The sequence below is a fragment of the Acomys minous genome (assembly GCF_964271855.1).
Source record: "Acomys minous genome assembly, chromosome: 9".
In the NCBI taxonomy this organism is placed as follows: Eukaryota; Metazoa; Chordata; class Mammalia; order Rodentia; family Muridae; genus Acomys; species Acomys minous.
In genome coordinates this window covers 81,089,537-81,114,488 of record NC_140490.1, presented here as the reverse complement: position 1 = coordinate 81,114,488, position 24,952 = coordinate 81,089,537, and the positions used below count along the sequence as shown (strand labels likewise).

General features: G+C 57.6%; 1 protein-coding gene across 5 annotated transcripts; it reads left to right on the top strand.

The window, feature by feature from the left end:
• The first annotated feature begins 2,129 nt into the window (after positions 1-2,129).
• ATP8B3 (ATPase phospholipid transporting 8B3) lies at positions 2,130-23,659 on the top strand. Of its 5 annotated transcripts, none has more exons than XM_084795479.1 (28): positions 2,130-2,278; positions 4,183-4,238; positions 4,648-4,739; positions 5,946-6,059; positions 6,948-7,046; positions 7,287-7,348; positions 8,407-8,479; positions 8,574-8,644; positions 8,932-9,014; positions 10,312-10,470; positions 10,822-10,910; positions 11,280-11,470; positions 11,618-11,826; positions 12,293-12,324; positions 12,416-12,572; positions 12,774-12,962; positions 13,050-13,162; positions 14,521-14,610; positions 14,745-14,856; positions 15,503-15,578; positions 15,680-15,779; positions 15,890-16,256; positions 16,352-16,575; positions 17,470-17,553; positions 19,497-19,736; positions 21,548-21,686; positions 21,898-22,028; positions 22,783-23,659. In XM_084795479.1, exons 2-28 carry the CDS (start codon positions 4,193-4,195, stop codon positions 23,368-23,370), a joined length of 3,930 nt encoding a protein of 1,309 aa, XP_084651605.1. In that variant the 5' UTR covers positions 2,130-2,278; positions 4,183-4,192; the 3' UTR covers positions 23,371-23,659. The 5 variants fall into 5 exon arrangements, with proteins under 5 accessions (XP_084651605.1, XP_084651604.1, XP_084651603.1 ...); XM_084795478.1 differs by having other exon boundaries at positions 14,521-14,640; XM_084795477.1 differs by having other exon boundaries at positions 14,476-14,610.
• The last annotated feature ends 1,293 nt before the right edge of the window (positions 23,660-24,952 follow it).

Sequence of the window (24,952 nt, the reverse complement as noted above, 5' to 3'; positions counted from 1 at the left end):
AAGGCCACTCTGTACCCAGGCCAGGAAACAATTTTACATGTGACCTCAGCTTGATTCGCTGCCTCTTGGTGTTTATCTACGGGGCAGAGAGGAGGCCTGGGGCCACCGAGTCCTGACCCAGCTAGCTGAGGTTAGACCCATGCAGGGTAACCTGGGTGTGAGGGTCAGGCCCTGGGGGAGCCCAGTCCAAATGCTCCCTCAAGCCTCCTGCAGGCGCTGCAGCCCATGGCCATGCACATGGTTGGCAGGGAGCTGCAGGGCCTGAGGGGATTACTAGGGCAAGCCAGGCATCCACCCTTGGGTTCTCTGGACCAACCTGTCCCCTCTACCTTCTGTAAACAGGCTTTTAATAAATACTGTCAATTATTCACAAAAGCCCAGGTCTGTCTTGGGCGCGTTGGTGTGTGTCTGCCTGTGCCTTGCCCAGAACATGTCAAGGTCCCCTGGAGGCTTGCCCCAGGTCAGACCAGCCAGCCAGGACCTTTGTTAGCTAACCCTGGCTTCTTACACTGAGAACCTCAGGGCCTTTGTGTGCTTGAGAGAGGCCTCCTCACTGTGATTACCCCCTCCCTGCGTATATGGGGCGTCTCTGATAAAGGTCATGCAGAGGACGGGAGAAAGATTTGATCAGATGTTGACTGAGTTAATGCTGAGTGAGTGAGTGGAGTAGCAATTTCTTTGGCATGCTCCAGGGTCAAGCCAACTTGACTCAAAGCTTCCAAAGTAAGTGTTGAGGAACCTTCCAGAAGTTCTGCTTTAATGGAGGCTGGGTCCTGAGTGCCCCTCTTATCCTAGACATTCATGTTCTGCCTGTGAGGTGCTCAGCATAGTGTCTTGTCTGCTCCCTTTCCCAGAAGGCACCAGGGCATGGGAGATGAGTACACAAGCCAAGTGCCTGGCTCAGGCACACTCACTAGTGTGCAGTTGACTTGTGCAACCTTCCCCCTCCACGCCCCCCGGGACACCTGGGCTTCAGCAATGTCCAGTCTGTAAGGCAGGCTGGGGCTGCCTGCCTTGAAAGACCCTGAGACCCTGGGTTCCACACCAGCGCTGGCCACAGTGGCCCATGCCTGTCCCTGGGAGGCTGCAGAATTAGGCGGTCAAGGTCATTTTCTGGCCTCTGCTACGCAGCAAACTTGAGACCAGCCTGAGCTTATCAATTCCTACCCTGCAGAAAGAAGCCGGACCACTGACCCACCTCCCTACCTCCACAGGGGTGCGCCCTGGATCGTGATTTCACCCTGTCACAATTCTAGGTCTGGCCTTATCTTGGTCTCTTCCAAGGCTCCAGACTACACACACACACACACACACACACACACACACACACACACACACACACACACACACACGTCCCTGCCTGACATCCTGCTGATCTCTCAGCAAGGCTTCTTTGTCCCCACACTTTTTTGGTGGTGATGGTGGTGGTGGTTTCGAGACAGGGTTTCTCTATGTAGCCCTGGCTGTCCTGGACTCGCTCTGTTGATCAGGCTGGCCTCCAACTCAGCGATCCGCCTGCCTCTGCCTCGCAAGGCTGGGATTAAAGGCATGCGCCACCACACCCGGCACTGTCCCTACTTTTAAAAAAATTATTTTATATGTGTTAATGTTTGTGCTGCACATATGTCTGTGTGAGGGTGTCAGATCCCCTGGAACGAGTTACAGGCAGTTGTGAGTTGCCATATGGGTGCTGGAAATTAAACTCAGCTCCTTTGGAAGAGCAGCCAGTGCCCTTAACCACTGAGCCATCTGTCCATTTCCTCTGTCCCTACTTCTACCTGCCCAAGCCCCCTCCCTTTTTCCTGGCCCACGATGCTTGCCCACCCGTGAGACGGGATACACCCTAAGGGCTTTTGCCACCAAGCATTGGGAGCCTAGTCTCCACCCATGATGCCCCACCCTCAAGTATGAACCCCAGCACAAGGTTGGCCACGCCCACATGCCTGGAGCCACACTGCCCACCGCGCAAGACATGGCCCCGCCCACAAGACCCGACCACACCCATACACCCTGACCCCGCCCACAACTCAGGGCTGAGCCCTTAACCTCTCTGCCACCTTCCCCAGGCCCCGCCCCTGCTGCCTAGTCCCACCTCTCTCCCCTCCCTTGAGGCTTCGGTGGGCCACGCCCCCTTCGCAATGCCCCACCCCCCCCGAGCCCGCGCCGCCCGTTTCTGACCCGTTGGCACCGGGCTAACAGCTCCACAACATCAGCGGCCCTGGACGCCGCTGGCCGCCCGCCCTAGGCAGCCCGATCCCACCAAGCCAGGCCCTCACAGGTGAGCGCACCAATGCTCAGACCTATGCGTCCCTGGTGCCCCCTCCCCCCCCCCCCCGTGACCTCTGTGGGCTCTGGGGGTCAGCACTGGGGCTAGGAGATGGCGCCCCTTTGAAGTTCATAAAACCAGACACCGAGTTGGGGGTTACCGACAGGACGATCTGGTGACCACTGGGGCTGTGCGTCGTGGTGGCTGGGGGTTACTGCTAATGAGGTGTCTGGTGAGTGGGCAGTGCTCCTGCCCCAGATCAACTTTGGAAAGATTCTGACTCAAGCCCCTTTAGGGGTTCCATGGCCTTTCACAGGGGCCACCTAAGACCATGTGAGGACACAGATATTTGCATGACAGTCATAGCAGTAGCCAAATTACAGTTCTTTTTTTTTTCTGTGTGTGTGTCTGTGTGTGTGTGTGTGTGTGTGTGTGTGTGTGTTTTGAGACAGGGTCTCTCTGTGTAGCCTTGGCTGTCCTGGACTCACTCTGTAGACCAGGCTGGCCTCGAACTCACAGTGATCCACCTGCCTCTGCCTCCCGAGTGCTGGGATTAATGGAGTGCGCCACCACGCCCAACTCGTAAAATTAGTTATGAAGTGGCCATGAAAATAATTGTATGGTTGCTGTTAACAGCAGCAGGAGGAACTGTATTAAAGGGTCGCAGCGTTAGGAAGGCCAGGCCGAGAGCCACCCTGAGCCACTGGGCTTGAGCGCCCCTATGAGCTCAGCGTCCCCCAGAGTCTCCCACACAGGCCTCCAGCCACAGTTACCCTCACCTGAGAGTCAGGGAAAAAGGTCCCAGTCTCCCAGGACCCAGAGCTGGCACTAAGCCAGGAGGAGGCCCAGCCCCCAGATGCCCTGGGGACACACATGACTCAGACACCAACAGTCCCTGTCCTGGGGGAGATGTGGGGTTCATCAGACAGTAAGACAGTGAAAGCGCTAGGAAAGAGGTGAGCAGAGGCAAGATGGGGGACACCCCAGCGACCCAGGAGGCCCGCAGGAGGCGCAGGATCCCCACAGGCCGGTCTGGCAAGTACAGGATGAGATACCAAGGGTGAGGAAGGCACCCATCAGGGAAGGGATGGGAGGTGGGAGAGGCGCCGGGGGAGGCAAACTGGGGGACTGATGGAGTGCAGGGGGGGGGGGGACTGCCAGGGCGGGGTCAACTGCTCTTTGCCTGGGTATGATTTGTAGAGTTTTGCAGCAGAGGCCAGGATCCCCAGGTACAAAGCCAGACTCAAGTTCCCAGCCAGGGACGACACACCGATGTCGTCCTAGCTACTCCAGGAGTCAGGAAAGTCATGCGTTCAAGGCCAGAGTGGTCTACATAATGAGACCCTGTCTTAAAAAAAAAAAGAAAAAAAATTGAGAAAGATGATCAGCTGACAGCTGTCACCACACTCCAGGTGGGGCCTTGAGCTCATGGACGCCATCCCCCTGTTTCAGTGTTCCAAGTGCTGGGATTAAAAAGGTGCGTGTCACCACACCAGGCCAGATCTATTTTGATGTGGTTTCATGGTCTGTGAGATGTCACACACACAACGCCCCCATCCCTTGGCCCCTGTGGAGTCAGGTCAGCACACATGGACTGAGCCTGTGTGGGGTGCTAGCTGGGCCAGCAGGTGGAACAGGAGGGGCACGGAGGAGACTGGAGGCGCCACCACAGCGTCTATGCGACAGGCAGACAGGGATCTCCTCTCAGCTGCCTGCCCCCCCAGCCTTTGCTTTTATTCTGAGGCAGGGTCTTGCTGCACACCCCACACCAGGCAGCCTCCCAGGTGTCGGGATGACCCGTCCGGCTTGCAAGGCGATATTTTAGAGACAGGTCTTTGAGGGCAGTGACAGACACCGTCCAGAAAGACTGTGGGACAGGGCGATTGTCACTTGGGTCTCTCTTCCGAACCCCACAGCCCCACCAACATGGATGATGTTCACCTTGGGGAAGACCTAGACGATAATGCCAGAGGTGCGGTCCTGTGTCACCGGTATGGCAGGGTGAAGAGGGAGAAGTGGGGGACAGAGGGGGGTACACCCCAGTTTGCACTACAGACCAAAAATGGGGCTGCCACGACTGGGGCTGTGTCCTCAGTCTAATCAGGTGATCAAGGACCCAGTTCTCTGAGTGGAAGGGGTTTTAGGGGTGCGGGCACCTGAGCGTCCACTGAGCTGCACTGGCAGCCAGTGCAGGGACCGGCCGCGCCCAGCAGCGCTCTGCTCTCTCGTCCACTTCTGATGTTTACCAAAGCCCTGGCCTGAGATGGGCATCCACGGTACCTGGGGCCCCCCGGGGGCCTATTAGGCCTCAGGCTCCAGGGCGACGCGCTGGTGGCTGTCCCTGGTCGAGCCCCAGCAGCTCCTGCCTCTCCTCCTGGCAGAGTTCACCTGGGAGGTAAAAGCCAATGACAGGGCCTACCACAAGCAGTTCAAGAAGAAGGGCTTCCTGTGCTGGAGGCAGAAGAAGTACAAGGTGAGTCGTCCCGCCCCCCAAAGCTGCACCCTGGGGGGCCCACCCTGCGCCTGGCCCCAGGATACACCCTAGGAGTCCTCCTCCTCCTCCTCCTCCTCCTCCTCCTCCTCCTCCTCCTTCTGTTTTCCAAGACAGGGTTTCTCTGTGTAGCCTTGGCTGTCCTGGAATGGCTTTGTAGACCAGGCTGGCCTCGAACTCACAGAGATCCTCCTGCCTCTGGGATTAAAGACAACCTGGGCTGCGCTTTAACCCCCGAGAATCCTGCCTCAGCTTCCCTCCTGCTAGGACTGTGTCACCTGGCCCAGTTTATTTATTTTTGCAGGAATAGGAATGGAACGAAAGCTGGGGGGTGGGGCTGGGCCTCTGACCACGCCTCCAGCCACGCACGAGGTCGGGGTGGGGGTGGGGGACGGTGACTCAGGTCTTTCTGCCTCAGCTTCCTTTTTGTTTTTTTGTTTCTTTCTTTTTTTAAAAAAAAATATTTATTCTGTATACATTGTTTTGCCTGCATATACCCCTGCAAGCCAGAAGAGGGCACTAGATCTCATTATAGATGCTTGTGAGCCACCATGTGGTTGCTGGGAATGGGAATTGGATTCAGGAGCAGGTGGCGCCCTTAACCTCCGAGCCATCACTCCAGACCCCCCCCCCCCTTTTTTTTTTTTTTTTTGGTTTTTCAAGACAGGGTTTCTCTGTGTAGCCTTGGCTGTCCTGGACTTACGTTGTAGACCAGGCTAGCCTCGAACTCACAGCAATCCACCTGCCTCTGCCTCCCAAGTGCTGGGATTAAAGGCGTTTCTTATTTTTATCACAATGACAGTGCCTGTGCTCACCAAGCCTCTAACTTCACACTTTTCCCTGTGAGCTAACCCAGCTGCTGATAGTGAGGGACTCCCGCCAGGCATACCCACAATCCCTTGCTGTCTCTCACTCAGTAGTAGGACCTCAGTTAAAGCCTGCAGGAGGCCTTGCATTCAGCTGGCGCTCCACCAAGACCGTGGCCTCAGCAGGTGCTGGGTAAATCTGGCTGGAAACCTTGGGGTTATCACGCGGGCCAGAGGCCTAGCAGATGTTCCGTGTTGGCTTGCTGTGTGCTTTACTGATGGTGCCCAGGCCTTACGGGGAGTCGCGTCTGGGACCGGTGGGCAGCTGGGTGCGCCGGGGCTGCACCGCGCACGCGCCAACAACTGACTTCTCTTGTCCTAGACCAACGCCATCCACACAGCCAAATACAACTTCTTCTCCTTCCTGCCTCTTAACCTGTTCGAGCAGTTCCGTCGTGTGTCCAATCTCTACTTCCTTTTCATCATCATCCTGCAGGTGGGCGGGGCTGGCCGGTGGGCGGGGCCTCAGGGTCACAGCAGCCACCAAGGAGGGTCGGGTGTTTCCCCGAGCACCCTGGGGGCTTTCCACTGAAGACTCTTGTGCTCGTGTCTGTGTGACGGGGTACCTAAAGGCTCTCTCGCCTCCCCTCAGTCCCTGGCATGCAGGGGCTTTTCAGCAAACAGTGCCCTGGGGCCTTGTATGTGGCAGGCACCCAGCAAATGCTACCTTACGTCTTTTCGGGGTGGGGGGTGAGACAGGGTTTCTCTGTGTAGCCTTGGCTGTCCTGAGCTCGCTTTGTAGACCAGGCTGGCCTCGAACTCACAGCGATCCGCCTGCCTCTGCCTCCCGAGTGCTGGGATTAAAGGCGTGCGCCACCTTAAGTCTTTACAATCAGCAAGTGCCCAGGAATTCTGCAGGATCAGAAAAGCGGTAGGGCTTTGCAGGATTTCCTCGGCTCCACGCGCGGGACCAGGCTCTGGGGCTTGGCAGCCTGGCACCTTACAGTGGGCCAGTTCTTGGCACCTGGTTGATGCCTCACCTGCGGACAGTGCCTCTGCCTCTGACTGTGAGCAGTGTCTCTGGAGCAGCCACCAGCTTAGCATCTCCTCTGTTCTGTTTGTCACCCCCTTAAGCTACAGAGCATGTATTGAGCCCCTACTGTGTGTGGGGGGGTGATATCATCCAGCTCGCCCACGCCCACCTCTGTCTGCAGGAGACTTGGGGGGCCAAATGGCAGTCTGGAAAGGTGACAGGAGGCAGGGCTCAGGTCTGAAAGAGGAGGAAACTGGTTTCCTAGTGGGGATAGGATGGGGAGGTGGTCTGAGAGGGGGCTCCCATGAGGCGAAGGGGAGGGTGGAGCCTGTGACCCTCTGGTCCCCACAGAGCATCCCTGAGGTCTCCACGCTGCCCTGGTTCACGCTCTTTGCACCTCTGGTCTGCCTGCTTACGATCCGGGCCACCCGTGACCTCGTGGATGACATCGTGAGTGGGGCTAGGCCAGCCCTAGCCAGGGTATGGGGGCTTGGGACTGTCCACAGACCACACACACACAGGGAATGGGGTGGGGCTCGGAGGCAGGTGTGCGGGCCGCCTCGCTCTCCTGCCTCTGCCCGCCTCTCTGTCATGGTGATGCACTCTGAGGCCAGGAAATGGCGCAGTTGGGCATGGACCTGGCCGAGAGGACATGGGATAGGACCGCCTGTCTGCACTCTGTTGGTCCAGGGTCGACACAGGAGCGATAAGATCATCAACAATCGGCCCTGTCAGATCCTGAAGGGGAAGAGGTGAGGCTGACAGGCAGCGTGGGAATGGGGGACATCTGGGGACAAGGGGACTCCTATCATGGGGGCGGGAACTCAAGGCAGGAGCGGATGCTGAGGCCATGGAGGAACACAGCTTAGTGGCTTGCTCCACCTGCCTAGGAGTGGCCCCGCCCACAGTGGGCAGGAACCCTCCCACATCAACCATCCAAGTCTGATGGAGGCTTCTTTTTTTATTTATTTATTTTTTATTTTTTTTAAAGATTTATTTATTATTATGTAGACAGTGCTCTGCCTGCGTGTACATCTGCAGGCCAGAAGAGCGTGCCAGATCACATTATAGATGGTTGTGAGCCACCATGTGGTTGCTGGGAATTGAACTCAGGACCTCTGGAAGAGCAGACAGTGCTCTTTAAACCTCTGAGCCATCTCTCCAGCCCGATGGAGGCTTCTCAACTGAGCTTCTTCCTCCCAGATGACACTTGTGTCAAAATTGACAAAATATGCGCTGGGCAGTGGCGGTGCACGCCTTTAATCCCAGCACTTAGGAGGCAGAGGCAGGCGGGTCTCTGTGAGGCCAGCCTGGTCTACAAAGCAAGTCCAGGACAGTCAAGGTTACATAGAGAAACCCTGTCTTGAAAAACAAACAAACAAATCCAACAACAGCAACAACAAAAAATTGACAAAATATGTAACCAGGACACTAAGTACATCCGGGACCCAAGCCTGCATTTATTAGGTGCTTGCTGTGCACCTGGCTGCAGGTTGGTTCTGGGATGGGGACAAAGGGTCTGGGGATCTGACTGGGGAACACAGGTACTGAGACATAGGGGCTGCTCCTTGAGGACAGTCTGAGGAGGACATGCAGAGGGGCTCTGGGTCCTATGGCAGGACCTAAGGCGGTCTCGGAAGGCTTCCTGGAGGCAGCAGCGGCTGAGCTGAGCCTTGTAGCAGGATGGCTCAGCGGGAGTAGTGACTGCAGAGGTGGCAAACGCAGCCCCGGGTGACACCAGGTGGCGTGCAGGCTGGCTTTGTAGGGAGTAAGCGGTGCGTGCTGTGATGGAGACCCCCTCTCCTTGTAGCTTCCTGTGGAAGAAATGGAAGAATCTGTGTGTGGGGGATGTGGTGTGTCTCAGCAAAGACAGCATCGTCCCGGTGAGCCGGCCCTCCTCCCCCTCCCCTCCCCCTCCACGAGCACCCCCGGGGGACGGTTCTGCAGCAGTCCTGACTTGTTCCCGCCCCTCCCCAGGCCGACTTGCTGCTGCTGGCCAGCACGGAGCCCAGTAGCCTGTGCTACGTGGAAACGGCAGACATCGACGGGTAAGATGGGCTCTCTGAGGGTGTGGGCTACAGGAGAACCCTACTTCCTTGTGGCCCATCCATCCAGCTAAGCCTTCAGGGCAACAGTGTGTCTGTACCCTTCCTTCGGCAGATGTGCGGTGAGGCCTCAGACAAGGCCCTCCCTTCTGTCCACACGGTGGGTGCTCAGCTCTAAAGCGGTCAAACACCCGGAGGAAGTATGACTTGTCATTTCAGGGTGTCGTCCCTGGCCGCGTTGTTTTTTTTTTTTTTTTTTTTTTGGCTTTCTACCATCCCCTTGTCCCCAGGGAGACCAACCTGAAGTTCAGACAGGCTCTGACAGTCACACACCATGAACTCACTAGCCCGAAGAAAATGGCTTCCTTCCATGGTAAGGAATGGGAGGTGGCCCTGTGGGCCTCTCTGCCCCTCCTTTGCTGGGTCAAGATGGAGGGTGGGGGTGTGTGTGTCCTGCACAGCTCAGGCCAAGTCCTGTGCTTTTGCCAGGCTGGGGTGTCATAGTGTCTTCTACCACGGTCACCCATGGAAAGGGGCCCCTCCCCCACAGCCGACACACCTGCAGTCCCTAGTCTACCACAGAAAGGCCCATGTGCTGCTGTCCTCACTGTTTGCTGTGTCCCAGCAAGCAGGCACAGCTGCTGCCCTGTCATATGGCACCATAGACACAGATGCATTCTTTCGACCCTTGGCCACTGGCCCTTGCCCCCGGCTTGGTTTCGCTAGTCTTCCTTAGAACCTACAATAATTCCAGCACTCAGGAAGCTGGGGAGGATGGTTCAGTGGGTACCACCACTCGCTGCTCTTGCAGAGGCCTTAAGTTTGCCTCACAGTGGTTCACAGCAGCCTGTAACTCTGGCTCCAAAGGATTCAGTGCCTCTGAGCTCCACAGGCTGCACCATACACGTGCACACACCCGCACACAGATGTGGAACTGAAAACTTGCCAGGCGGTGGTGGCACATGCCTTTAATCCCAGTGCTCTGGAGGCAGAGGCAGGTGGATCTCCTGAGTTCAAGGCCAGCCTGGTCTACAAAGTGAGTCCAGGACAGCCAGGGCTACACAGTTAAAAAACAAACAAACCATTTTAAAAATCAACAAAATAAAGATAAATCTGAGGCAGCTCAGTTCTGGTGGAAGATGGCTTCAGCCTTGATCTTTTGCCTTCCTAAGAGCACAGGGCCTCATGGTCACATGTGACCCCTGGGGGTCAGGCATAGAGAACAGGCATACCAGGATGTTAGGCATGGACAGTGTCCTGGGGTCCTGATTTGTTGGCCACTCAGCATTCCAGCAAGGGGCATCCGTGTCCTTCAGAGGGAGGTGACCCAAAGATCAGAGGCCAGGGAAGGCAAGAGCTTGTTTGCACAGCAGCCCCGCACGCAGTCCGCTCTGGAAGTCCCCTTCGCACCTGACACACTAACTGAGCATGTGCTGTCCCAGGTGCTGGGTCAGGCCTGGGTCATTGCATGGTGGAAGCGTGTAGGAGGCCCCTGAGGCCATGGTGGGAGGACTTTGGAGCATTTCAGAGGAAGCTGAGATGGTGCTGGGTGCCATGAGAGGCCCGGTAGGGTGGCCTGAGCTGGATTTAATAGAAATGTGTCAGGGAGGTCTGGGACCAGGACCACTACTGAGGCCATAATATGGCTGCTGCTCATGGGGTTGCCACAGGCACAGTGACTTGTGAGGAACCCAACAGCCGGATGCATCACTTTGTGGGGAGCCTGGAATGGAACAACAGGAAGTACCCGCTGGACATCGGGAACCTCCTCCTGCGCGGCTGCAAGATCCGCAACACCGACACCTGCTACGGCCTGGTCGTCTACGCTGGTACAGTGCCCTGGGAGTCTGACTGGGGGCAGGAGAAGCCTGCAGTGAGTGAGGGGCCCAAAGGCTGCCGTGGCCGCAGATGTGCTGCACGATGTGCGGCCCTCAGGGCCATCAAATGGTTATGCTGAGAAAATGCAATGTTGTGGAGGGTAGGAAGGGTGGATGGGTGGATGGGTGGGTGGGTGGATGGGTGGATGGATGGGTGGGTGGATGGGTGGATGGGTGGGTGGGTGGATGGATGGGTGGGCGGGTAGGTAGGCGGATGGATGGATGGATGGGTGGATGGATGGATAGATTGTTGGATGTTTCAAAGGTGGGCAGGAATATGACAGATGAAAATAAATCTTGCAGGCTTAGATACAAAGATCATGAAAAATTGTGGGAAGATTCACCTGAAGAGGACCAAGCTGGACCTGCTGATGAACAAGCTCGTGGTCATGGTAAGGAGCCAGGAGCACCCACGGGACGCCCTCGGAGGGATGCCGTGACGATTTCCCTCTTCTGAGATGCCCTGGATTCCCTGCTGTCTCCTCACCCTCCCTCCTCTTCCTCCTGCTTGCTTCTGTTGCTATATAGCCCAGGCTGACCTTGAACTCGCTTCCTTCTGCCTGCTCACAGCACTGAGTTGACAGACTTGCCCTGGCTCCTTTTGTATGGGGGTTTATGGAAGCCTCATAAAGGAGAATCAGGACTCCAAACAAAGAGCCTCAGAGCCGGACTAGGGCCCTGAGGGCGCCTCCCCCCCCACCTTCCCTTAAGCTGGGCATCCCCAGGCCATCCTGCTCCACCCATCTCCCTCCCCCTCGCAGATCTTCCTGTCTCTGGTGTTGGTGTCCCTGTTGCTAACATGTGGCTTCAACTTCATGGTGAAAGAAATCAAATCCAAACACTTCTACTTGTCGATGTTGTACCTGCGCTCGGAGGCCATGGAGTCTTTCTTCATTTTCTGGGGCTTCCTCATCTTGCTCAGCGTCATGGTGCCCATGGCCATGTTCATCATGTGAGCTCGGGGGTGGGGCTTAGGCGCCCCTCCCACGGGGCGGAGCTTGGGTGCCCCTCCCATGGGGGTGGGGCTTGGGAGTGCCCTCCCCCCATGGGGCGTGGCGGTGGGAAGGAACCTGACACAGTTGGCCTTGGCTGTTCCCAGCGCCGAGTTCATCTACTTAGGCAACAGCTTCTTCATCAACTGGGACGTGAGCATGTACTATGAGCCCCTGGACATGCCGGCCAAGGCCCGCAGCACCAGCCTCAACGACCAGCTGGGCCAGGTGCAGTACATCTTCTCAGACAAGACCGGGACCCTGACGCAGAACATCATGACCTTCAAAAAGTGCTGTATCAATGGCTGCATCTATGGTGATGCCCCACCTCCCGCCACTCTCAGCACCCCAACCCCTCCCTACCCCCCAGCACCCCTGCCTCCTCACTCTCAGCACCCCTGCCCCTCCCCACCCTCCCAGCACCCCTGCCCCTCCCCACCCCCCAGCACCCCTGCCCCCCCACTCTCAGCACCCCTGCCCCCCACTCTCAGCACCCCTGCAACTCCCAACCCCCCAGCACCCCTGCCCCCCCACTCTCAGCACCCCTGCCCTGCCTCACCCCCCCCAGCACCCCTGCCCCCCCCAGCACCCATGGCCCTCCCCACCCCCCACCCCTGTGAGGTCATGAGGTTGTCCTGGGGGATCGACACCTGGATACAGACCACCATCCCTGAGGTCCCAAGCTCTGATAGTATGTGGGGTCCCCTGGAAGCCGGCTCTGGGGATCCCTCATTGTGGCCCCCTGCGGGAAAGCTGAATCCTGAAGCGGCTTCTTTCCCCAGATTCAGATGATGAACACGGGACACTCCGGAAGGTGAGCCGTGTGGCCCCTGCCTGGCCGCTGGGCCTGGATGGGCTTGGTGGCAGGTGGCAGGTGCCTGACCCTGTACCCTGCCGTCCTCTAGCCCAACCCGTACGCCTGGAACCTGTTTGCTGATGGCAAATTCCAGTTTTACAATGAGGAGCTGGAATCCATCGTGCGAAGTCAGGAGGACAGGCTAGTGCGAGAGTTCTGGCGCCTGCTGGCCCTCTGCCACACCGTCATGGTCCAGGAGAAAGACGGTGAGTGGCCAGGCGCTAAAGATGGCTCTCCTCATGCCACCCAGGGGCCCACCACCCCAGCCGCTGGGGCTTGTTAGTCCCCAGGGGCTGTGTCTTTCCACCACCCCAGAGGCTGGGGTTAGGCTTTGCCGCCGCTGGCAAGGTGCCGGGAGGAGGTGGCTTGCCGCCCCTTCTTACCCACACACCTCCTTTTTCTGTCAGACCAGCTGTTGTACCAGGCCGCCTCCCCTGATGAGGAGGCACTGGTCACCGCTGCCCGGAACTTTGGCTACGTGTTTCTGTCCCGGACCCAGGACACCATCACCCTGGTGGAGCTGGGGGAGGAGCGGGTCTACCAGGTTCTGGCCATGATGGATTTCAACAGCGTTCGCAAACGGATGTCCGTACTGGGTGAGTGCCAGGCCCCTCCGTGATGCTCCTGTGCCTCACAGCAGTGGGCATGGGGACACCAGGACCTTATCTTCCTCCACCCCACAGTCCGGAAGCCAGAGGGGTCCATCTGCCTCTACACGAAGGGTGCTGACACAGTAATTTTGGAGCGTCTTCATAAGAAGGGTGCCATAGAGACCACCACAGAAGAAGTCTTGGCTGTGAGTCTCCGGCTGGGGGCGGGGGTGGGAGGGGTGGAAGGGCCCCACTGCGCATTTGTGTTGACAGAGGCAGGCACCCACATTTGGGCAGGTCGTTCATCATGCGAAATGTTTGCCCGTGTTCCACTCCCATCCCCTACACAGAAGCTGAGAGATGAACTCTGCCGTGTTTTTCTACTACACACAGGGACACCCGAAGGGTGGGTGGGCTCTGACCTTGGATGCCCCTTCACCTGACCCTCCCCAGCTGCAGCTGGGCTCTGGGACCCTTTTAGACTTCTCTCTATGGATGAAGTGGGGTCTCCCTGTCTCCTCCCTGTCCTGCCAACCCCACATTCTCTGAGCTCGGGCGACTGGCAGACCGTGGGCACCTGGTGACTGCTATTTCTTTTTTTTTTTTTTCTTTTTTTGGTTTTTTGAGACAGGGTTTCTCTGTGTAGCCTTGGCTGTCCTGGACTCACTTTGTAGACCAGGCTGGCCTTGAACTCACAGTAATCTGCCTGCCTCTGCCTCCTGAGTGCTGGGATTAAAGGCCTGCGCCACCACGCCCGGCTGACTGCTATTTCTTTTATTCCTCAAGTCTCAGGCATAATCCTCACCTCCAGGGGTGCCACTGTCCTGCTGTGTGTGTGTGTGTGTGTGTGTGTGTGTGTGTGTGTCCCTGTCCGTCTGTCCGTCCGTCCACAGGCTTTGCTGAGGGCTCTTGGGTGCCCTTCTCTGCTGTGGGGAGAAGGGGTCCAGGATGCAGAAGACCCAAAGTCCAGGGGCTCAGTCCAATGGACCAGTCCCCCATTGGAGCGGGTGGGTAAACTGAGGTCCAGTGATGCACACAAGCCTGTTCAAGGCACCCACCCCTCTGGAGACCTGGTGTGACAATCAAGCCTGACCTCCCACCCCACCGCACCCCTGTAAGCCAACAGCATGGTCCAAACTCTGGGGCCATAGCAGGATAGAGGAACATGAGAAGCAAGCGGCCCCATTTTCCCTGGTCCCCTGGCCTCTGGGACCCCCAGACCCCCAGCCTCCGGGAATGAACATGTTCCAACTCTGAGGGCCTGAGAGTCCACTGAGCAGCTGGGGAGTAGACACACACACAATTGCCTTTCCAGCACTGGATATCTGAGGCAGGAGAATGAGGAGCTCAGACTAGCCTGGCTGTCAGGCTATCAAGTCAAGAAAGAGTCGACTGAGCCATGCACTGGGAGGGTGGTAGTGGAGAGGTTGCTGCTGGTACAAAGGTCCAGGGCATGAGGGCGCTGTAGCTCTGGGGACCTTGAGGACAGGGTGGGCTGTTCATAGCTGGGCTGCCACAGGCCTTTGCAGAGCAGACCCTGCGCACCCTGTGCTTGGCCTACAAGGAGGTGTCGGAGGATGCCTACAAAAAGTGGGAACCGGAGCACCAGGAGGCCGCCCTCCTGCTGCAGAACCGCGCGCAGGCCCTGCACCAGGTGTATAATAAGATGGAACAGAACCTCCAGGTGGGTGGGTGGGGGGGGGAGGGGGCGGCGTGGGGACCCGCAAGCCAGCGGCCTCCTTGCATCTGGGCCTGGGTGTCTGAATCTGCTGTGTTCGCCTCCCCTAGCTGCTGGGCGCTACGGCCATTGAAGACAAACTGCAGGACGGCGTTCCTGAGACCATCAAATGCCTCAAGAAGGGGAACATTAAAATATGGGTGCTGACCGGGGACAAGCCAGGTGGGTCCCCGGCTCTGCCGGCACCGGAATGAAAGCCGCAGTTGGAGCGCTGCCCCGTTAGCTGCGAGGCCCTCAGTACTGTCCTCAGGAGCGGGGCACATGTCACGCACAACCCCTGCGCTCCTGCATTCATCGTGACCATCACGCAGCAGGGTGGGGACCCCTTCACATCCTTGGAGACACACCTGCCTAGAGGTGACCTCCGGTTGGCCTCCTGGTCAGAGCTGAGGGGATGTCCTGGCCTCCCTCCCACCCATGGTATAGATAGGCCCACTTTGACAATTTGTGAGATTTTAAATTTTGGTTATTTTTGTTTTGTTTTCTTTGTTTTTTTTTTTTTCTTCTTCTGACTTTGAAATAAATAGGACATTTTCGTTGTTTGCTCAAAATGTGGCGGGCCCCAAGACCCCAGCCTCCATCCCACCTTGCGCTCCCCTATCTCCTTCAGACCCCCCAAATCCAGCAAGCCCGTCCCAGGGCCACCTCTGATTGGCTAGCCTGGTTATGACACATGGCCGCTCCGGGCCAATCACTGCGGCCGGCCGCAGAAAGGCGGCAGTAAGGGATGAGGCCTCAGTGGTGGGTGAGGCCTCCGGGTGTGTGGGGCTCCGGGATCCGAGACGCTGTGTTGTGGCTGGGTTTGCAGAGACCGCGGTGAACATCGGCTTCGCGTGCCAGCTGCTGTCGGAGAACATGTTAATTCTGGAAGATAAGGACATCAAGTAAGCAGGTGACCTCCCTGGTACCCTCTCACACCGTCCCATGGGCGGGACAACAGGGCCGCCATCCCATCCATCCCATGTGTTCCCCCCCCCCCCCGCAGTCTTTTACTGGAGAACTACTGTAAGGGAATAGACCAACAGAGGGAGTTCAAGGTGATGACCCACCACAACATAGCCTTGGTCATCAATGGAGAATTCTTGGTGAGTGTCACTGGGGGTGAAGTGCGCAGACCGGTTGGTGAAACCCGGGCTTGGGGACATGGCCAAGAAATGGCGATGCAGGCCTAGTGACTCAAGCCCCTGACACCCAGGACCAGCTGCTTCTGTCCTTGCGCAAGGAGCCCCGAGCCCTGGTCCAGAACGCAGTTGTGGATGAGGTCACCGAGGAGCAGGGTATGTCCCCCATGGACTTTCTCCAGGCGCGGAGGATCTCACAGTTTTGGAAAAACTTTGGGCCTTCCCGGGGACCGTCCCAGTCAGCCGCCAGCAAGATCCACGAGAGCCCGGAGGTGCGACGGGAGAGAGCCTTTGTAGACCTGGCCTCCAGGTGCCAAGCTGTCATCTGCTGCAGGGTGACCCCCAAGCAGAAGGCTCTGGTGGTGGCGTTGGTGAAGAAATACCAGCAGGTGGTGACGCTGGCCATCGGGGATGGAGCCAACGACGTGAACATGATCAAGAGTGGGTGACGAGCCTGTGGCTGGGTCAGGGCGGGGAGTCAGGAGTCCGGGGATCGGATCCCGGAGGGCTGACGCGGGCTGCCGTGGCCCCTGCAGCTGCGGACATCGGCGTGGGGCTGGCGGGTCAGGAGGGCATGCAGGCCGTTCAGAACAGCGACTACGTGCTGGCCCAGTTCTGCTACCTGCAGCGGCTGCTCCTTGTGCACGGGCGCTGGTCCTACATGCGCGTCTGCAAGTTCCTGCGTTACTTCTTCTACAAGACGGTGGCCAGCATGATGGCCCAGATATGGTTTTCCTTATTCAACGGCTTCTCTGCGCAGGTGTGTGGGGGCCTGAGGCCTGCTGGGAACAGCCCAGAGGCTGGCCTTAAAGCTGGCTGGGTTGTTGCATGCCTGTCATCCCAACCCTAGGGAAGCTGAGGCAGGAGGATTGCCACTAGTCAGGGACCACCCGAGCAGATCGGGTTGGGTGGCACACACCTCTACGTCTTTAATCCCAGCACTCCGGAGGCAGAGGCAGGCAGATCTCTAAATCTTAGGTTAGCATGATCTAACAGATTGAGTTCCAGGACAGCCAGGTCTACACAGAGAAACCCTGTCTCGAAAAACCAAACAGCAACAACAAAGCTAGGTTAGTAGTTAGAGCCTGGGTCGGAACTATAGCATGAGTGGCCGAGGCTGTAGCCCAGCTGGTGGAGTGCTGGCCTACTGTGCACAGACCCTCGGTGTGGAGTGCTGGCCTACTGTGCACAGACCCTCGGTGTGGAGTGCTGGCCTACTGTGCACAGACCCTCGGTGTGGAGTGCTGGCCTACTGTGCACAGACCCTCGGGACTCTCCTGCCCCGTACAGGTGGTGCTGGGTGTGGAACCCAGGTGAGCGCTCGGCAATTATAGCCCAGCTGGAGATCCCAGAGCGCTTGCGCAGTAGGCTCCTGATGGCTGCTTTTTAGCTCAGTGAGATGAGTGGGACCAGCCATCCCTGGGTCTAGCCTAGCCCTTGAACCACTAGCTCCTTTAGTCTGAATCAAACTTGATGCTGTCCTAGGAAATTCTAGAAGCTTATATTTTCCGCCTGCTCCTAGCATCTCAAAAGTCCCCCACATTCCCAAGTACCAAATGTCCATGTCTACCCTTGCTGTGGCCCATCCTGGCCAGCCCCAGCCGGCTGCCTCAGCTCCTGAGCAGACGTCCTCAGGGTGCCCCCTCCCTTGCAGCCCCTGTATGAAGGCTGGTTCCTGGCTCTCTTTAACCTGCTGTACTCCACACTCCCAGTCCTGTACATTGGTCTCTTTGAGCAGGTGAGTGGGATGTGGTGTTTTGCATGCTATCTGTTCTTTCCAGAGCTCTGTCTTGTGGGGGTCTGTGGGAGGGGGCCCCCTTGCTGGAGAGAGTCCTGTACTCCGAGGACCAGATCTGCTGTGGAGAGGGGGGACCAGAGGGAACTTCCTGCTGTCCCTTCTACTGGTGACTCAGAGTAACCCTGTCAGGGGGGAATACCTTTGGGGGAGAGGACCACAGGGAACATTCTAGAACAGTGAGACTGAGGACAATTTCACCTCCCATTAGTTCTATTTTTTTTTTCCTTTGTTGGTGGGAAGAAAATTGGGTTGTTGTTGGGTGTGGTGGCACACGCCTTTAATCCGAGCACTCAGGAGTCAGAGGCAGGCAGATCTCTGTGAGTTCAAGGCCAGTCTGGTCTACAAAGAATACCAGGACAGCCAGCACTACACAGAGAAACCCTGTCTCAAAAAAAAGAGAGAGAGAGAAAAAAAGGAAAATTGGGTTGTTTTGTTTGAATGTATGTCACATAATGCTCAGGCTCTTTAAGCCCTCACCTCCAGACTCCCCCACCTCCAGACCCCCCCCACCTCCAGACCCCCCACCTCCAGATACCCCCACCTCCAGACCCCCCCCACCTCCAGACTCCCCCACCTCCAGACCCCCCCCACCTCCAGACCCCCCCCACCTCCAGACTCCCCCACCTCCAGACTCCCCCACCTCCAGACCCCCCACCTGCAACCCCCCTACCTCCAGACCCCCCCACCTCCAGACCTTCCCACCTCCAGACCCCCCACCTCCAGATTCCCCCACCTCCAGACCCTCTACCTCCAGACCTCCCCCACCTCCAGACCCCCCCACCTCCAGACCTCCCATCTCCAGATTCCCCCACCTCCAGATCCCCCCTACCTCCAGACCCCCCACCTCCAGACCTCCACCTCCAGACACCCCCATCTCCAGACCCCCCCCACCTCCAGACCCCCCCACCTCCAGACCCCCCCACCTCCAGACCCCCCCACCTCCAGACCCCCCCACCTCCAGACCCCCCACCTCCAGACCCCCCACCTCCAGACCTCCCCCACCTCCAGACACCCCCATCTCCAGACCCCCCCACCTCCAGACCCCCCCACCTCCAGACCCCCCCACCTCCAGACCTCCCCACCTCCAGACCCCCCACCTCCAGACCCCCCACCTCCAGACCTCCCACCTCCAGACTCCCCCACCTCCAGACCTCCCCACCTCCAGACCCCCCCACCTCCAGACCCCCCACCTCCAGACCTCCCCACCTCCAGACCCCCCACCTCCAGACCTCCCCACCTCCAGACCCCCCACCTCCAGACCCCCCCACCTCCAGACCTCCCCACCTCCAGACCCCCCACCTCCAGACCCCCCCACCTCCAGACCTCCCCACCTCCAGACCCCCCACCTCCAGACCTCCCCACCTCCAGACCCCCCACCTCCAGACCCCCCCACCTCCAGACCTCCCCACCTCCAGACCCCCCACCTCCAGACCCCCCCACCTCCAGACCCCCCCACCTCCAGATTCCCCCACCTCCAGACCTCCCCACCTCCAGACCCCCCACCTCCAGACCCCCCCACCTCCAAACCCCCCACCTCCAGACCCCCCACCTCCAGACCCCCCACCTCCAGACCCCCCACCTCCAGATTCCCCCACCTCCAGACCCCCCACCTCCAGACCCCCCCACCTCCAGACCCCCCCACCTCCAGACCTCCCCACCTCCAGACCCCCCCACCTCCAGACCTCCCCACCTCCAGACCCCTCCACCTCCAGACCTCCCCACCTCCAGACCCCCCACCTCCAGACCTCCCCACCTCCAGACCCCCCACCTCCAGATTCCCCCACCTCCAGACCCCCCACCTCCAGACCTCCCCACCTCCAGACCCCCCACCTCCAGACTCCCCCACCTCCAGACTCCCCTTAGAGCCTCCGCCTCCTGTCCAGGATGTGACTGCTGAGAAGAGCCTAAAGATGCCTGAGTTGTACATGGCCGGCCAGAAAGAGGAGTTGTTCAACTATGGCATCTTCCTGCAAGCTATCGGCCATGGCACCCTCACTTCCCTCATCAACTTCTTCATAACGCTTCTGGCCTGTCACGACATGTCCAAGTTTGGCAGCTCAAGTGACTACCAGTCCTTTGGGGTACTGGTGGCATTATCTGGCCTGCTGTCCGTCACCCTGGAGGTAGGTGGGGCCACAACCCCTGAGAAACAAGGAGGCCTCTGCCCCACACTGACTTTTTTTTGTTTTGTTTTGTTTTTCAAGACAAGGTTTTTCTGTGTAGCCTTGGTTGTCCTGAACTCGCTTTGTAGACCACACCTACCTCTACCTCCCAAGTGCTGGGATTAAAGGTGTGTGCTACCACTGCCCCAACCTGACTTTTTATTCTATCTCCTCAAAAAGGTTTGTTTTGGGCCGGGTGTGGTGGCGCCTTTAATCCCAGAATTCTGGGAGGCAGAGGCAGGTGCATCTGTGATTTTGAAGCCAGCCTAGTCTACAAAGTTGAGTCCAACACTGTCTTGAAAAACAAAAAGACAAAAAAAACAAATCAAAACAAAAAGATTTGTTTTAACTGTGTATATGTGTGTGTTCTGGAGTTACAGGTCCCTGTGGCCAGCTGACTGGGTGCTGGGAACTGAACTCAGCTCCTCTGCAAGAGCACCCATCTCTCCAGGCCCCCTTTTAAAAGTCTGGTTGGGGTTTTTGTTTTCTACACACACACACACACACACACACACACACACACACACCTTTCTTCTTAGACCAGGCTGGCTTTAAACTCACAAAGGCCTGCCTGCCCTCTGCTGTCAGATAGCTGGGGTTAAAGGTGTGAGTTTGCACACACAGCTGCCTTGGAAGTAAGATGGTGTTGATTTTGCGGAGGGAGAGTCTCGTTCACTGCTGCCATTGTGTGACAAGACTTCTGGGGAGACACAACACCATCTACTCACCGCACCCAGGGAGCTCACGCACCGCCAAAGTCCAGTGTGGGGCACCAGTGAGTTTTGTTGGGGTTACTTACAGGAGCAGAAATGGCTCAAAGACAGCCGAGTCACCGAGTCCTCCACAGCATGGGGCGCACTGAGCAGCTTGCAGGCCATGGCACAGGCTGCAGAGTGTCCTTTGGTCGGAGCCTCCTCCAGGCAGCTTGGGTGATCTCAGCATTTTTTGCAGCTCAGCTTCCTGAGGGGACTCAGGCTTGTGCTGCTCACTCTGGCAGGGAGGGGCCTAGGGAAACTGGAGTTTCAGGGACTTCCTGGGGCTGCTTTGTGTTGTTTAACTTTCCTGCTTAAGAAGCTTCCTGAGGAAGGCGTGGTTTTGTTATTGTTTGGTTGGTTGGTTTTCGTTTTTTGAGACAGGGTCTCTCTGTGTAGCCCTGGCTGTCCTGGACTCGCTTTGTAGACCAGGCTGGCCTGGAACTCACAGCGATTCACCTGCCTCTGCCTCCGGAGTGCTGGGATTAAAGGCGTGCGCCACCACGCCCAGTGAGGATGGCATGTTTTAATCTGGGATGGGGTATTATGGAACAGCGGGCTCCCTGGCCACGGGGTTTTATGGATTCCGTCTTTATCTCTTATCTACCCAGAGGGGGCTGAGGTGACAGGTGTGTGGTGTCACACCCAGCTTTATATGGATGCTGGGGATTTGAATTCAGGTCCTCAGGTTTACACAGCGTCTCTGGAGCCATCTCCCCAGGACTCCGCTTTAATTTTCTGAGTCGGGTTCTCCCATTGAAATTACAACTAATTAGGCTGGGCTGCCCGGTAAGCTCCAAGGATCTTTCGGTCCACCAGGCATCCCTGCCCTCAAGTGCTGGGGTTCAGACACGCACAGTTGTACCCTCGGCCTCCGTGTGGGTGTTGGAGACTAGAACTCTGGTCCTCCCACACTGCACCCACACACAGACTTCGTTGAGGGGCTCTCTTCCGCGGCCCCTGGGCTCTGCATCCTGCCTCTCATGTCTCATCGCTGCCCTCTCTTCGGTCCTCTGCCAGGTCACTCTTATTATTAAGTACTGGACGTTGCTGTGCGTGGGCAGCATTGTGCTCAGTCTCGGCTCGTACGTCCTCATGACAAGCCTCACTCAGAGCCTGTGGTTGTACAAGATCTCGCCAAAGACCTTCCCATTCCTGTGTGAGCTTCCGTTGTGTGTGTGTGTGTGTGTGTGTGTGTGTGTGTCAGGGGCGTGTGCAGGAGGTGATGACCTGTTGGGTAGCAGGAGGGTGGCAGCCAGCATCTGCCAGCGTCAGGAGGGAGGAGGGAGGAGGGAGGAGGGAGGAGGGAGGAGGCTGTGGGAGGGGAAGGGGGCCGGCGCCAACCTCCCCGTGCTCCGCTTCATCCGCAGTTGCTGACTACAACGTGTTCAGCCAGCCCTACAGCCTGCTGGTAATCCTACTCAACGTGACCCTGAACACGCTGCCCATCCTGGCCTGCCGCACAATCCATAGAACTGTCGTCTTGAAACTACGCCCCAAGGTGAGAGGCAGAGCTGGAGAGCTCTCCCACCCAGCCCCTTGCAGCCATCACAGACACTGTGCCCTGGGGACAATGAATGGATGCAGGTCCCTGGCGCCTCCCGATGTCCTCAGGGGCCCAAGTCCCTAAGCACTAGGATACTCCTTGACACAGTGGGTTTCTGCCTTGTGTCGCTCAGAGCCCAGGGAGGCAGGAAGGCGGGTTTGGAATAGTCTAGGCAAAATAGAAAGTTGGAAGCACTTTGAAACCGCCCCACTATTTCCATCCATGGACCTCTCCGATACACGTGGCCCATCCATGTGCTGGACTGCACCGAGGTCTCCAAAAAAGAGCACTGTTCCAGATGCGCGTGGTGGCACATGCCTTTAATCCCAGCACTCTGGAGGCAGAGGCAGGCGGATCACTGTGAGTTCGAGGCCAGCCTGGTCTACAAAGCGAGTCCAGGACAGCCAAGGCTACATAGAGAAACCTTGTCTGGGAAAAAAAATTGACATTTCTTTATTCATGTAGTGAGGGTAGGGCTTGTGAGCATGGTGGCGGTTCATGCTATGGGACATTTGTGGAGGTCAGAGAACTGAACTCAGGCCATCAGGCTTGGCTGCAAGTGTCCTTCCCCACCCAGCCTTCTCCCGGGCCCCTTAGTGAAGGACGCTGATGCTGGCTCAGAATCCGTTTCCAAGACATCAGCTGGTTGATCCCAGTGTTGGCAGAAGCTCCCTCGTGTGCAGGGGACCCTAATGCCCCTAACTTGCAGAAGGAAGAGGAGGTCCCCAGCGAAGAGGTGGCCATTGAGCCAGCCATGAGGCATCTTCGTCGCGGGATCCCAGCTCGCCGGTCCAGCTATGCCTTCTCCCACCGAGAGGGCTACGCGAGTCTCATTACCCAGGGCACCATCCTCCGCAGGCCGACGGGGGAGCTGGACGGAGGCGACAGAGGCGGGGAGTCCCAGAATGAATCTGAGGAAGACTTACCCTCGCTGCGCAAGGATTCGCTGTTTAATCCACGTAGGATCTCATTCTTGGCCAAGAAGAGACTTCAGCGCTTTGGGAGTGGGTCCCAGGAGGAAGTCCACAGTGTGGCCACCCAGACAGTGGAGGAGCAGGCCACTCTTCATTTGGACAGCTATGCTCCCGGCATTAAGAAGGTCCCTGCCAGCACAAGTGCCACCTTAGGGTCACTTCAGGTGTCCTCTTCTGAAGACCAGACCTTCCACACCGTGCCGTCCCACTACACGCTGGTGAGCCAGCCGGAACGCTTGGACTTTAGGTCCTTGTCCTGGAGGGGTGCCCCCTGGAAGGGTTCCGTCTCTCCCAGCCTCCTGGAAGTCCCCACAAACCACTAGAGCCACAGCTTTAGTGAACCAGAGGCCCCAGCGCGGCGCTGGGAGGTCCCCAGTCATCCAGGACTGTAGAGAAGCCACCTGGAGGTGAGCAGAGAGGCCTGAGGTGGAGCCGGGCAGCATCACACGTGAAGTGGGTGTCAGCGCCTTGCCAGGTTGTCCACACAGCTCAAGTGGAATCGCGCCTTACAGGAGCCAGCATGGCCAGTCAACAAACGGCACCCACAGACAAGAGGGGGGCGTGTCCTTGCCTTTTCCTAATAAAACAGGGTCCCTCTGGCCCCAGGCCTTCTGTGGGCTCACTCCGGTTTGTCTTTTGGGGAAGCCAGGGTAGCAAAAACAAAAGCAAACCCACGCCCCAACACTGCCCCCTATGGTCAAGGAGTTTAATTGCAGGAGAATTTTTTTGTTGGCTTTGTCCCTTTTCTTCTTCTTTTTTTTTGTTTATTTTTGTTTTTGTTTGTTTTTGTTTTTGTTTTTTTTTTGAGGCAGGGTTTCTCTGTGTAACCTTGGCTGTCCTGGACTCACTTTGTAGACCAGGCTGGCCTTGAACTCGCCGCAATCCACCTACCTGCCTCTGCCTCCCAAGTGCTGGGATTAAAGGCGTGCGCCACCATGCCCAGCTTTGTCCCTTTTTCTTCTAAGTGCATACTACTTCATTGTTTTTGAGAAAGAGAAGGAAGAGCCCAGGCTCTACTTACCTTTGCCATGATGTCCCCACCCCTGCCTTGGCTTCAACTGCACCCCAACACCCGCCTGCACCTTCCTCCAGGCCACACCTCCACTGAAACACTGACTGGAGCCATTAGAAGCAAGAGCTGATGCGCCTGCATCTCAGGCTTGGCTGACAGCCCTGACCTGACCCCTGGGGAAGGTAGAGTGGGGGAGGGGAGACGGGCCCGTGTCCCCACCGCCCACCCCTCCTGCCTTGTGCTGCCCTTTCCTGTCTGCACTGGTCCACAGCCCAGCGCAGGCATACAGTGGGTGACTAGGAACTTATTTGCGGAAGGAAACCAGTGTGGCGGTGGCTAACGATACAGACAGGTTCCTCTAGCTCTCTTTAGCTTTTTAAGCCTGTCACGGGGGAGGGGGGCTGGGGAGGGCTGCCCCTCAGTCTTCCAGTTGGGGTCTGGAGCCTTTGATCCCAGAAAGAGCCCTATTTCTGTTTTTCACGCCACTCCTGGCTGAGATGCTCCACCTGCGCCCACCAAAGCCCTCCGACCTGGTGGCTAAACTTTGGTTGAAACCATTTTGAGAGACCAAGGCAAACTCTCCCCAGCACCTTGGGGTGCAGTCCTGCAGCTGGGAGCCCTTCTAGCCCTCCATCCCAAGCCTGCTACATGGGACCTGCCTTTCTTTTCTTTCTTTTTTTTGGGGGGGGGGTTGTTTGTTTTGTTTTGTTTTTTGAAACAGTTTCTCTGTGTAGCCTTGACTGTCCTGGACTCACTCTAGACCAGGCTGGCCTCGAACTCACAGTGATCTGCCTGCCTCTGCCTCCCGAGTGCTGGGATTACAGGTGTGCGCCACCACACCTGGCTGGGACCTGCCTTTCAAAACCAGCTCTTAGCTTGCGACCTTGAGACCT

What these genes read in the sequence shown, in the direction of transcription:
- ATP8B3 (XM_084795476.1), top strand. Translation starts at nt 4,193, where the DNA reads ATGGATGATGTTCACCTTGGGGAAGACCTAGACGATAATGCCAGAG. An exon ending in TGCTGTCCGTCACCCTGGAG is followed by an intron (nt 19,737 to 21,547) that starts GTAGGTGGGGCC and finishes GTCCTCTGCCAG; the next exon opens with GTCACTCTTATTATTAAGTA. An exon ending in TCTTGAAACTACGCCCCAAG is followed by an intron (nt 22,029 to 22,782) that starts GTGAGAGGCAGA and finishes CCTAACTTGCAG; the next exon opens with AAGGAAGAGGAGGTCCCCAG.